The sequence below is a fragment of the Schistocerca nitens genome, chromosome 10 (genome assembly GCF_023898315.1).
Source record: "Schistocerca nitens isolate TAMUIC-IGC-003100 chromosome 10, iqSchNite1.1, whole genome shotgun sequence".
NCBI lineage: Eukaryota > Metazoa > Arthropoda > Insecta > Orthoptera > Acrididae > Schistocerca > Schistocerca nitens.
In genome coordinates this window covers 125554565-125568067 of record NC_064623.1, presented here as the reverse complement: position 1 = coordinate 125568067, position 13503 = coordinate 125554565, and the positions used below count along the sequence as shown (strand labels likewise).

The window sequence follows — 13503 nt, the reverse complement described above, 5'->3', positions numbered from 1 at the left end:
AATTGGTGAGTAGATTTTTTTATCTATTCAGTTAAATAATTTTATCAATAATTTATTGTTTTTGTTGTTATAGTTACTCTTTATAACCTACTTAAAATACATCACGTACCCTCCTCTCCACAATTCTTCGAACACATAGTTTTGCCTTTTGTAAAAAATCACTGCGTTTCTGTATAACATTTTTGGAGTCAAAGTGTCCAACATCTATTACAATTATAACTGCATCCTATGAAAAAGAAGAAAGAAAGTCATTGTATTTATTGGCAGTATTACGCAATCAAATATTTTGAAAGAGTTCCAGTGGTATACATTTACAATATCTTACAAATAAATATATACTTTTATTCTTTAAATCAATTCTTAGCAATAACACAACAGTATAAATTGCAGAATCAATATAGCCAATTTTAATGTAATGACTGAAATACAAATACAAAATAACAGCGGTAAGTTATAACAAATGAGAGAGAGAGAGAGAGAGAGAGAGAGAGAGAGAGAGAGAGAGAGAGAGAGATGCATTTAGACAATGTTTCATTACAGTGTGAAACTTATTAGAATTAAAATGAAGCAATAGTGAATTATTACATTCCAAAAATAATAATTATTGTGTTCTTTCACCCCAAAATAATACATTCATTAGGTAATATATACTTTTAATTTCTGAAATTTTTACAACAGCTCTGAACTTCACTGCCTCGATGAATTTATTACACGTGTCAATGAATGAGGGTTGATAAAACTGCTTTAGTCATTCAGTTGTTCATCATGTGACCTTCTCAATGTTCTTATGTAAGGTTCTATCATCAAAAAGGTAATCTACATAAGTTTTAAAAGTCGTGAATCTTCAAACAACAACTTGAAAATGGGTATATCAGTATTTTGTATACATTCTAGCACTGCTAGATTTACTTTTAAATTTTAAAGTATATGAGCAGATTGAGCGACTTTCCATCCAGAAAATTTGCTGTTGGCGAGACCTCACTACAAAGAAAAATGGTCTTTTCCGGAGTCAAATGCTAAAAAATTCATAAATACCAGCAGGTATTAAACAAAGGGCATAAATATCGTTCTGCTCGACGAGAAAAAAAGTAGGTAGATGAAAGAGTAAATTGGGTGCAAGGATTGAACACAAACTCACCCAAATTGCAAAGGTAAAAAAAAAACAAGAGGGTCACTGCTCAAGAATTGAGAACTGCCCCCCCCCCCCCCTTTTTCTTCTACAGGCTTGCTTTCACTTTTAAGATGAGATCATGTCCCCCATATGTGAAGAAAATAGCCAATATGTAAAGAGAATTACAGGTAAAGAGTTTTCTAGAACGAGATTTTCAGTCTGCAGCATAGTGTGCACTGATATGAAACTTCCTGGCAGATTAAAACTGTGTGCCGGACCGAGACTCGAACTTGGTGATCGTAACCCCAGACCTGTGTTGTCGTTATGGGAGGTAGATCTCGTATCTGGAAAGAGGAGATGACAGTTAGGGTACTATGGGCGAGCAGCTGCCATCAATTTTTGGTGGTGCAGAACCCACAATAGTGGAACTTCTGCCTAGTCCAAAGGCACCTGTTACCAGTCTTACCCCACAATAGTGTATCGAATCCATACGTAATGTCGAAGCTGATAAAAAGTCATATGAGAGATTTCTGTAATCTAGGTGGGACTGCACCAATGCTGCATACAGCCATATCAAAGTAGAATGGACCACACCGCGGTCGGTGTCACTGAGGTATAGAAGAGCATTCAGGTGCGACCAACATGTCTGCTTTAGTTGACAAAGATGGGGAAGCCATGTCAACTGGGCATCAAAGACCGGTCCCAAAAAACACAATGACAGAAATGTATAACGTAGGTCATGGCAGCCAAAAAATGGATGCTATGAGTGATGGCCCAGGATTGTGCTTGGTGTATTGCTCCCTGCATTCTGCCTCCAGCAATATCCGCCGCGGACAAACAAAAATAAATGCTAAAACCATAAGCGAGCAAAGATGGGGACACCATACGTCCTGCAGCTGCCGCCAGATCATTGATAGCCACAAAAAGGAGAGTGACACTCAAAACAAAACCTTGTGCAAGCCCCTTCTCCTGCAGGTGGGGATGCTTCGGGAGGCACCAACCTGTACCCAAAAAGTGCGACATGGAAGAAAGTTCTGGATAAAAATCAGGAGCGGGCCATGGAGGCCCCACTGCTTTAAGGTGGCAAGGATGTTATGGCACCACGTGGTATCATAAGATATATATGCAGATCAATGAAAACTGCAAACAAGGAATTGATGCTGAGCAAAAGCTGTTCAGATAGCAGACTTCAGGTGGACTAAATTATCTACAGTAGAGTGGCCTTGGCGAAAAGCACCCTGGATCGAAGCCAAAAGATCCGGGGATTCAAGGACACAATACAACCTTCGACTAACTATATGTTCAAGTAACTTGCAGGGCATTGGGTAATCAATCTGGACAATAGCTGTCCATTCGAAGAGGCAATTTATCTGATTTCAAAATTGTAACAACAACATTTTCTAGCTACTGGGAAGAGAATTCTGCCTCGCACCAGGGATGGTTAAAGAAAGGCCAGGTACACTGACGGAAAAATTTGCAACACCAAAAAATAATTAATGTAGAGTAATGAAATTCCAGGAATATATTTGTTGAGGCAACGTATGTAAAGTGATTAACGTTGCAAGATCACAGATCAATGTGAGTGTGAGATAAGCCACTGCAAATGTAAATGCTGGTACGCTGTTGTACAGGTGTCATGTGTCAGTCCGTGGGATGGAGTTCCATGCCTGTTGCATTTGGTTGGTCAATATAAGGACAGTTAATGATGTTTATGGATGGGTTGAAGCTGTCATCAGATGATGTCCAATATGTGCTCGATTAGAGGTAGAGCTGGTTTTCGAGCAAGCTGAGCCAACATGTCGACACATTATAGCATGTTGGCTTACAACAGCAGTATGTGAGCAAGTGTTATCCTGAAGGAAAACACCTCCTGGAATGCTGTTTGTGAATGGCAGCACAACAGGTCAAATAACCAGAATGACATACAGATTTGCAGTCAGCGTTCGTGGGATTCATACAGACAGTTTTGTCAGTGGAAAAGCGAAATCCATTGTCGATGCTCCAGAAGTAAAGACAATCAAGACATTGCTGAAGATGCCACTCAGTGAGACAGGTCCATAGAGAACTGCAATAGAAGGCAAAATCATCAACAAAAAGGGAGCCAGAGATACCCAGTGGGAGAAAGGCCATTATAGGGTTAATGGCGACAGCAAAGAAGACGACACTCAGGATGGAACCCTGAGACACACCATTTTCCTGGATAAAGGTGTCCGACAAGGCAGACCCTTCATGCACCTCGAAAACTCGGTCTTTTAAAAATGTCTGAAGGAAACAGGGTAGGAATAAGATTAAACTCAAAAAGGGAGAACATTAAATACGGTGTGGCACACTGTTTGCTGCCAAGTCCACAAAAAGTGATTTACTTGGGGCACTGGAGGACTTTGGAAAAACTCTAATGTTTTGCAGTGTCACAAACTTATTGATGCAAGATCTAAACTCATCCATACCACAAACATCCAGGAGAATAACAGAACAGGCTTGTACTGATCCACAGGTACCAGCTTAATGCCTAAAAACTTGTATTGTGCAGTTCTAAAGAAATAAAAGTGACTTACAGATACGAATATCAAAAGTAGGGATAAATGGGCAATTAGGCTCCCGTGTTCTAAGTTCCTGGGTATGCAGATACCACTCACGTGTGAGACCAGCATGTGAGTCAGTTAACCGAGAAGCTCAGTTCCGCCCGTTTTGTGCTTAGAAATCTCTTACTGTATCAAACTGGACAAAGGATTGCTAACACACTTTCACTCAGTTTACTCATATGGCATAATCTTCTGAGGTACTTCAGCTAAGCAGAAAAAAGTATTTATTCTACATCTTGAAAAAGCTTCTTCAGGGACCCATGGATTCTCACACTTACATGCCTATAGAAGTTATATTCCCTAATGGTATTTGTGATTAATAACAAGAGTTAGTTTAAGATGAACTCGGAAATTCAGAACTGCAATACTAGAAGCAAAAATAATTTCCATATATAAAAACCTAAAATCAGGGTTGCCACAAGTTTCTCCAAGTGAAATTCCCTGATATTTCTCTGATTCCACAGACACATTTTAGAATTTTTCCCTGACAAATTTTGAGGTCTCAAGGGGAGGTAAAGACATAAGTTGACAAAAGAATGTAAGGGCTTTGTATTTCTCCCCCATTTTGTTTTAGAGTGCAAAAACAACTAAGGTAATATGTGTCCATGCCAAAACTGTGAAACACAAAGACGAAGAGAGGAGTTAAAAATGATTACATGTCAACGTTTAATGACAGAGAGGACAGCTACAAACAGGGACGGAGAGAAAGGTCTATGAAGTACGCAATAGGGAAATGGAGGCCCAGAACTAAAAATTAAATGGCCTTCATCATATTGCTACGACTGATAAAAAGTAAAACACGGTGGACAGCCCACGCATTGTTCACTAAAACGACCAATAACTCAGATAGCAAACCCAAACGGGAACGTAAACGGTCAAAAAAAAGGGCATCCCCTCAGGAAACAGCAGACAGTTAAAAGTTGGATGCAATGTGCACAAAGTAGTGGGGGAGCACCACTTAACAAATGGCGATGGCTAAAATGGCAGTGCCCAATATGCAACCTAGTTAAAATTACCTCCTCGCCGCAGGAGGACTGAGAGGAGGTTGTCCAAGCCGCTGGGAGAGGCTTAATAACCCAGAGCTTATTCCTATGAATGGAGGACCAGTGGCGATGCCAAAGTGACACCACCTCCTGACAGAAAGCAACAAGAGATCATCAGAGGGAATGCAAGAATTATTGGGCTGAAGTACGAGGAATGCAGCTTTGGCAGCAGCGTCAAGCAACCTCTTGGACCAATATGACCTGGAACCCACATAAACATCACAGTGGCTCCATAAAAAGTGAGCAAGTGGAAGCTTTCCTGGAGCTGGTGAACTAAGGGACGGACAGTGCACAGAGGCTTTGAAGGGCGCCGAGAGAGTCTGAGCAGTGACACAGTCGAAAAGAGTGTGTCGCCAGATGTACTCCATAATCTAATACAGGGTGAAGAGCTCTGCTGTAAATACTGAGCAATGCGCCGGAAGTCGGTGCCAAAAAATGTTGGTTGATGTTGAAGGCACACCCGACACCACGGTCAGTCCAAGAGCCATCAGTGTACATAAAGATACTACTGCGAAATTTCATGCATAGGTCGTGAAACTGAAGGCAATAGAGCGAGCCTGGTGCAGTGTCTTTAGAAAGTGAATGAAGGCCAAGGTGAAGATGGGCTGCCGCACGAAGCCAAGATGGTGAAGGGTTCACACCCGTCGGAAAAGCTGCAGGGAGCACGAAGTGGGAGGACCGAGATAGTTTTGTATAAAGCAGGAGCCTCAGGAATTTTGTGGTTTCAATGAATGGAAGAGCAACAGGCCCAAGATGTAAAAATGGTGGGAGAAACCAGCTGTGCTGCCAGAAATTCATACAAATGTTTTTGTCAGTAGAAAAACGAAAGCCACTGTCGATGCTCCGTGAGTAAAGACGATCGAGACATTGCTGAAGACACCACTCAATGAGACAGGTTCATGAAGAGCAGCAGTAGATGGCAAAATTGTCAACAAAAAGAGAGCCGGAGACAGGCCACTGTAGGGTTAATGGCGACAGCAAAGACGACGACACTCGGGACAGAACCCTGAGGCACACCATTTTCCTGGATAAAGGTGTGCGAGAAGGCAGACCCCATACGTACTTCGAAAACTCGTCTTTTAAAAATTCCTCAAGGAGATGGGGCAGTTGGTCCCACGTGTAGAGAGTACAAACGATACTAGTCCTCCGACAAATGTCGTAGGCTTTCTCCAAATTGAAAAACACGGCCAGTCTGGGATTTCCACAGAAAACCATTCGTGACATGGGTAAACAAAGTGGGTGATAGCCAGAAGGAAGGTGTTTGTCCTTACCGGGCTTAGGTATGGGTATGACAGTGGCTTCACGACAGTGGCTGGAAAACGTGCCCTCTGCCCAGGTCCGGTTGTACGTATTGAGCAAAAAGTGCTTGCCCACAAGAGAAAGGTGCTGCAACATTTGAAAGTTAACAGTGTCTGGTCCGGGACGGAGGATTGAGATGAAGTGAGAGCGTGATCTAGCTTCCTCATAGTAAAGGCAGCACAGTAACACTCACAATTCTGAGAAGAGAAGGGTATTGCCCGAGTCTTCTCTGCTCATTTCCAATAGAGGTAGGCAGGATGATAGTGGGAGGAGCTCAAAATTTCTGCAAAATGGCGACCCAAGGTGTTGGAGATAGCAATAGGGTACACGATGACATTGTCTGCTACTGTCAGGCCGAAAATTGGGGAATGGATCTTGCTCACAGAGAACCGTCGGAGGTTGGTGCACACGATGGAAGAGGGGGGTGAAACTGTTAAAAGAACTAGTAAATGAAGGTCAGCTACCTTTTTGGTTATCCCGAAGAATGCGAACTGCATCGCAGCAGGCTTCAGTCCACCAAAGGACTGGGACACAGCACGGTAAAGAGGAAGTGTGAGGAATGGAATGTTCTGTGACGGTAAGGATAATGTTTGTAAGAAATTCCACCTGGTCATCACAACTGCGGAAATCGTGTTCGTTTAAGGTCGCCAGGGAGGAGTAAAGTCTCCATTCAGCCTTAGTGAGCCGCCATTTCAATATGCACGAAGGTGGGATAGGAGTCAGCAAATGGATAGCACACAGGAAATGGTCGCTCGAGTAGGTGTCAGAAAGAACGGACCGTTCAAGATGATGTGCAGGATTGGCAGTGAAGAAGGAAAGGTCCAAATGGGAATAGGTGTGTGACGAGTCTGAAAGCAACATGGGTGCTTCTGTGTTAAAGAAGAAAAGGTTAAGTTGATTAAGAATGGCAGCGAAGAGGGCACCTCTCGGATAGGTTCTGGAAGAGCCCCAAATGGGATGGTGCGCATTAAAGTCCCCAAGCAGCAGAAATCGGTGAGGAAGCTGTCCAATAAGCTGGAGGAAGTCGAACCTGGTGACACAGCATCACGGAGAGATGTAAATGGTACAAAGGGAAAAGGTCAAGTGAGGAAGGAAAAGGCAAACTGCAACAGCTTGAAGACAGGTAGTCAGGGAGATGGGTTGACTATGAATGTCATCCCATATGAGCAGCATGACTACCCCATGAGATGGAATGCCAACCTCGAGTGGAAGGTCAAAATGGACCAGGAAGAAATGCAAAAGCTCAAATCAGTCGTGAGGATGCGATTTTGTTTCCTGAAACAGAGTACATGTAGAAGCTGTGATTCTAAAAGCAGTCATAAATCCTCTTTGTTGGATCAAAGGCTGCAAAAGTTCCATTGGAGGACAGTCACGATGAGGAAAATATGAAGAGGTGTCACCTCGGCAGCTGCCGAGTGCCAGTCTGCAAAAACTCGCTGCTACAGGGCACAGAGGCAAGAGGATCCTGCTCCATGAGGTCCACAGAAGTGTCGGCTTTCTTCTGCTGTCGACCTGAGGAATCCAGGTCAGAAGAAAGGTTGGTGGTGCACACTGGTGACACGGAGGCCGGCCGGGAGAAGGTATCACGTGGCGACACCGTCAAAGAGGATCTTTGGATCGGCGAAAGAGAAGACCATTTGTCTTTGTTGGACTTCTTCGAGCCTTTCCAGTTGGCAGAGGGAGACTCACGTGTTGATTGGTTGGAGGGATGTAGCAAGTCTTCAAGGGAGTCTTCCTTCTGTCCTTTCCGGCCTGCCGGTTGTGTAGCTGGTGACTTGCACAAATACCCTGAGAAATAACACTAATGAGGATAGTAGCAACTCACGGTAAAGATGATTGATGAGCCACAGCCAGGCACGTAAAAAAGACAATCACATTCTCACAACTAAACTTCCGCCATAGCCTTTGTAAGAAAACGAGAGCACACACATATTCAGACAGTCACTCAGACACAACTAATGTATACGTGATCACCACATCAACAATCTCTGAGAATCAGATTCAAATAATCACTCCTCATGCCTCCCTGCCTCTCGTCAGTAGCTGCTAGGCTAGTGGCAAGACGTGGTGGCAGCAAGTCGAGGGGAGTGGTATAAAGGGCAGAAGCAGTAAGAATAAGGGAGTAGGGAAGTGACGCACGTACTCAGCTGCACCCAGCCAGTGACAACACATGACATCTCAGTAAACAAACGATTTCATCTACAGAGACAAACACGAGATTTTTTCCAGTGCTTTTTTTCAAATTTCCCTGATACATTTGAAATTCCCTGATTTCCAGAACATGTGGCAACCCTGGAAACACACATTATTGATGTTCCATAATAATATTTATTTTATATTAACAAATAATAAAAATGATCTAAGCTGTATTATTACATATTTATTGTGTTATGACCAGATTTGTTCACTGAACATATTCTGGTTGCCTAGATGTGTAAAGTCATGACACAAATGGGCAATTTGAAGATGTTCAATCAGTGAAACCAACTGCAACACGATAAATATGTAATAACACATATTATCATTAACACTGGTATCAGCTGTGGTGCTCAGCATGATCAAAGTTATTTATTTTACAGTTCTTTATGAATCAGATTTTGGCTTTTTAGGACATCCTCAGAAATCGTCTGAGGCTGACACAGAATGCAAAAAGCTGGTTTATAACAGACTATAAAACAAATATTATTGTGGAAAATCAACGATGTGAATTTAAGCATTAAAATATCTATGTTCCCTCAAGTACTGAGGGCATATTTCCATATAGACTGTGCACCTCTCCCTACAGTTCAGATTACAGTTTTATATTCTGCTGCAAAAGTGTAACAGTATGACAAGGGACAGACAAGCAAACAAAAATCCCAAAATCCTTAAAAATGAAGTAAAAAAATACCCCATCAGACAAGGTGTCCATAATTTATAAGAATACCTGGGCTCTGGAAGGTAAATTCTGCATACTAATAGTATTTGTAGTATGTAGATCCTGACTTTACCCAAACATAGAGAGCTGACAGTAGTCTGTGTCACATTACATGAATGTTTTGTTTGGAGTATTATATAAAAATAGCAGCTGAATAGTATAGGACGAGCAGTAGATATTTTCAAAATCGCTGTTTTTCCCCTGACATAACAAATCTACAAGTAATTTCATAATTATCAATTTGAGCAGAGAAGCACTGGCCATAATTTGTTGTTAGCATATTTTACAGACATAGGCAATAGGGGATTACCAAAAGTTCTTGTTCTCTTATTTGCTTTAACCCGTGACACTCCTATTTCAAGCGTTTTCAGTATGGAGACCACGACATCTATCACTACACCCATGAACAAACATAAACAGGCCCTAACAAGTGGAATATTTAACACCAGGAATAAAGTGAAACTAATGGGGGAACTGCTCAAAGTAGGAGTTTTGGGTGGTGTCAATCAACACACACAACAATAAGGATCACGACACCATTCCAAAATAAATATCAACCCAAAAATTATGCACACAAAATCCTCCACAAATCCTCAACAACCATCCCACCCCAAAACTGCGAAAAACAACTATTGGTATTATACATTTTGACTTAACTAAACAGCTCCAATGAAGACGGTGATACTAGAAACACACACACACACACACACACACACACACACACTGAAACTTTCACTTGGTCTATATGGCTCAAACATAGCCAGAGATACCACGAAACCACACACAAATCTAAAACCTGCTGCTGCAAATTTCACTTGACCTATATAGCTCAACCAAGATGCACAATACTACCAACTGCCACAAATCAACAACACCAGACCACACACCATAAAACCCACCGATATAAGCAAATAAATACCCTCAAAAAATAATACCAAATTAATCAAACATAAATTACCTCAATGAACTGCAAACAAATCCACTACACTCATACAAAAAGGAAAAAGGTCTTACCAACCACAGCTTCCCCCCCCCCCCCCCCTCCACTCTCTCTCTCTCTCTCTCTCTCTCTCTCTCTCTCTCTCTCTCTCTCACACACACACACACACACACACACACACACACACACACACACACACACACACACACACACCTAAGCACCACTTACCGAACAATTGATGCCCATCCCATACATACATACACACACCAAAAAAAGTTTTGCATCACCTCGGTTCCGAGAGTTCCGGAACCTGTGCAGAAATTTGCAATAGAGATCAACATCACTTCCGCCCTTTCTATTGATCATGAAAACCACACATTGCATGTTGTACCACCATACTGCGAGACCCTCAGAGGTGTTGGTCCAGACTGCTGTACACACAGGTACCTCTGATACCCAGTAGCATGTCCTCTTGCATTGATGCATGCCTGTGTTCGTCGTGGCATACTATCCACAAGTTCATCAAGGCACTGTCAGTCCAGATTGTCCCACTCCTCAACGGCGTGGATCCCTCAGAGTGGTTGGCAGGTCACATTGTCCATAAACAGCCCTTTTCAATCCATCCCAGGCATGTTCGATAGGGTTCACGTCTGGAGAACATGCTGGCCACTCTAGTCGAGTGATGTCATTATCCTGAAGGAAGTCATTCAGAAGGTGTGCACAATGGGGATGCGAAACGTCATCCATGAAGATGAATGGCTAGCCAATATGTTGGCAATACAATTGCACTATTGGTCGGAAGATGGCATTCACTTATAGCACAGCTGTCACGGTGCCTACCATGACCACCAGCAGTGTGGATCAGCCCCACATAATCCCACCCAAAACAGCAGGGGACCTCCACCTTGCTTCACTCGTTTGAAAGTGTGTCTAAGAGTTCAATGTGACCGGGTTGCCTCCAAACACATCTCTGACAATTGTCAGAAGGCATATGTGACACTCACTGGTGCAGAGAATGTGATGCCAATACTGAGCAGTCCAATTCAGCTTGTTGCTGGGCTCATCTGTACCGTGCTGCACGGTGTTGCAGTTGAAAAGATGGACCTCGCCACGGATGTTGGGAGTGAAACTGCGCATTATGCAGCCTATTGCACACAGTTTGAGTCGTAACATGACGTCCTGTGGCTGCACGAAAAGCATTATTCGACACGGTGGTATTGCTGTTAGGGTTCCTCTGAGCCATAATCCGTAGGTAGCAGTCACCCACTGCAGTAGTAGCCCTCGGGTGGCCCGAGCGAGGCATGTCACCGACAGTTCCTGTCTCTCTGTATCTCCTCAATGTCCGAACAACATTGCCACGGTTCACTCCGAGACGCCTGGACACTTCCCTTGTTGAGAGCTCTCCTTGGCACAAAGTAATAATGCAGATGCAATCGAACTGCAGTATTGATCATCTAGGCATTGTTGAACTACAGACAACATGCGCCATGTACCTCCTTCCTGGTGGAATGACTGGAACTGATCAGCTGTCGGTCCCCCTCCGTCTAATAAGCGCTGCTCGTGCACGGTTGTTTACATCTTTGGGCGAGTTTAGTGACATCTCTGAACAGTCAAAGGGACTGTGTCTGTGATACAATATTCACAGTCAATGTCTATCTTCAAGAGTTCTCGGAACTGGGGTGATGCAAAACTTTATTTGTAGTGTGTACATTAATACTTGTTTCATAGATCATGAATGCGACATTTCCTACTGACATGGAATGTCTCACTTTAATATAAGTTTCTTTACACAAAATAATTAATTTTTTTTTCTTTTCTTTTCACAGTTACTACTTCATGTCTAAAAATTCATCTATTGAGGAGGAGTTGTCATTCAGAAATTCTTTTAATTTGTTTTTAAATGTTGGTTGGCCAACTGTTAGACTTTTAATATTATTTGGCAAATGACCACAGATTTTTGTGGCAGCATAATTCACCCCTTTCTGCGCCAAAGTCAGATTTAACCCTGAATAGCGAATATTGTCCTTTCTCCTAGTGTTGTGGCTATGCACTTCACTGTTATTTTTGAATTGGGATGGATTATTAATAACAAATTTCATAAGTGAATGTATGTATTGTGAAAGTACTGTGGATCTCCGGAGTTCCTTAAACAAATGTCTGCAAGGATATCTTGGGTGGGCTCCAGCTATTTTTCTGATTACACGCTTCTGTGCAATGAATACTTTTTCTCTTAATGATGAATTACCCCAAAATATGATGCCATATGAAAGTAGTGAATGAAAATAGGCATAGTAGCTAATTTACTTACATGTTTATCACCAAAATTTGCAACAATCCTAATAACATAAACAACTGAAGCTAACTGTTTCAGCAGATCATCGATGTGTTTCTCCCAATTCAATTTTTCATCAAACACAATTCAATTTTTCATCAGTGGATACAGCCAGAAATTTTCTATATTTATCAATTGTGTTATGTCATTTACTGTACAGTATTGTATATACTGTGTTTTCTCAAAATTTAGTGAGAGTCCATTTGCAGAGAACCACTTAATTTTCTGAAAGACATTATTTACAGTTTCCTCAGCTGAATCTTGTTTGTTGGGTGTGGTTACTATACTTGTATCATCAGCTAAAAGAACTAGCATTGCATCTGCATGAATACTGAGTGGCAAGTCATTAATATACACTATGTGATCAAAAGTATCCGGTCACCCCCAAAAACATACGTTTTTCATATTAGATACATTGTGCTGCCACCTACTGCCATGTACTCCATATCAGCAACCTCAGTAGTCATAAGACATTGTGAGAGAGCAGAAGGGGGCACTCCACGGAACTCATGGACTTTGAACGTGGTCAGGTGATTGGGTGCCACTTGTGTCATACGTCTGTACGCGAGATTTCCACACTCCTAAACATCCCTAAGTCCACTGCTTCTGACGTGATAGTGACTTGGAAACGTGAAGGGACACGTACAGCATAAAAGCGTACAGGCTGACCTTGTCTGTTGACTGAATGGGACCACCAACAGTTGAAGAGGGTCGTAATGTGTAATAGGCAGGCATCTATTAAGACCATCATACAGGAATTCCAAACTGCATCAAGAATCCACTGCAAGTACTATGACAGTTAGACAGGAGGTGAGAAAACTTGGATGGTCAAGCGGCTGCTTGTAAGTCACATATCACGTCGGTAAATGCCAAATGACGCCTCGCTTGGTGTGAGGAGCATAAACATTGGATGATTGAACAGTGAAAAAACGTGTGGAGTGATGAATTATGATACACAATGTGGCGATTCGATGGCAGGATGTGGGTATGGCAAGTGCCCGGTGAACGTCATCTGCCAGCGTGTGTATTGCCAATATTAAAATTCTGAGGCGGTGGTGCTATGGTGTAGTCGTGTTTTTCATGAAGGGGGCTTGCCCCCCTTGTTGTTTCACATGGCACTATCAGAGCACAGGCCTACATAAGTGTTTTAAGCACCTTCTTGCTTCCTACTGTTGAAAAGGAATTAGGGGATGGCGACTGCATCTTTCAACACAACTGAGCACCTGTTAATAATGCACAGCCTGTGGCAGAGTGGTTACACGACAATAACATCCCTGTT

The 13503-nt window shown here is 42.4% G+C and overlaps 1 protein-coding gene across 2 annotated transcripts in view; it reads right to left on the bottom strand.

Annotated features, from left to right (window-relative positions):
* Window positions 1-13503, bottom strand: part of LOC126210353 (X-ray repair cross-complementing protein 5) — a 167742-nt gene that overhangs the window by 141846 nt on the left and 12393 nt on the right. For both annotated transcript variants that reach the window (XM_049939567.1, XM_049939568.1), the window contains exon 2: window positions 110-226. In XM_049939567.1, coding sequence (XP_049795524.1) covers window positions 110-226 — 117 coding nt within the window. The remainder of the gene's footprint in view (window positions 1-109; window positions 227-13503) is intronic.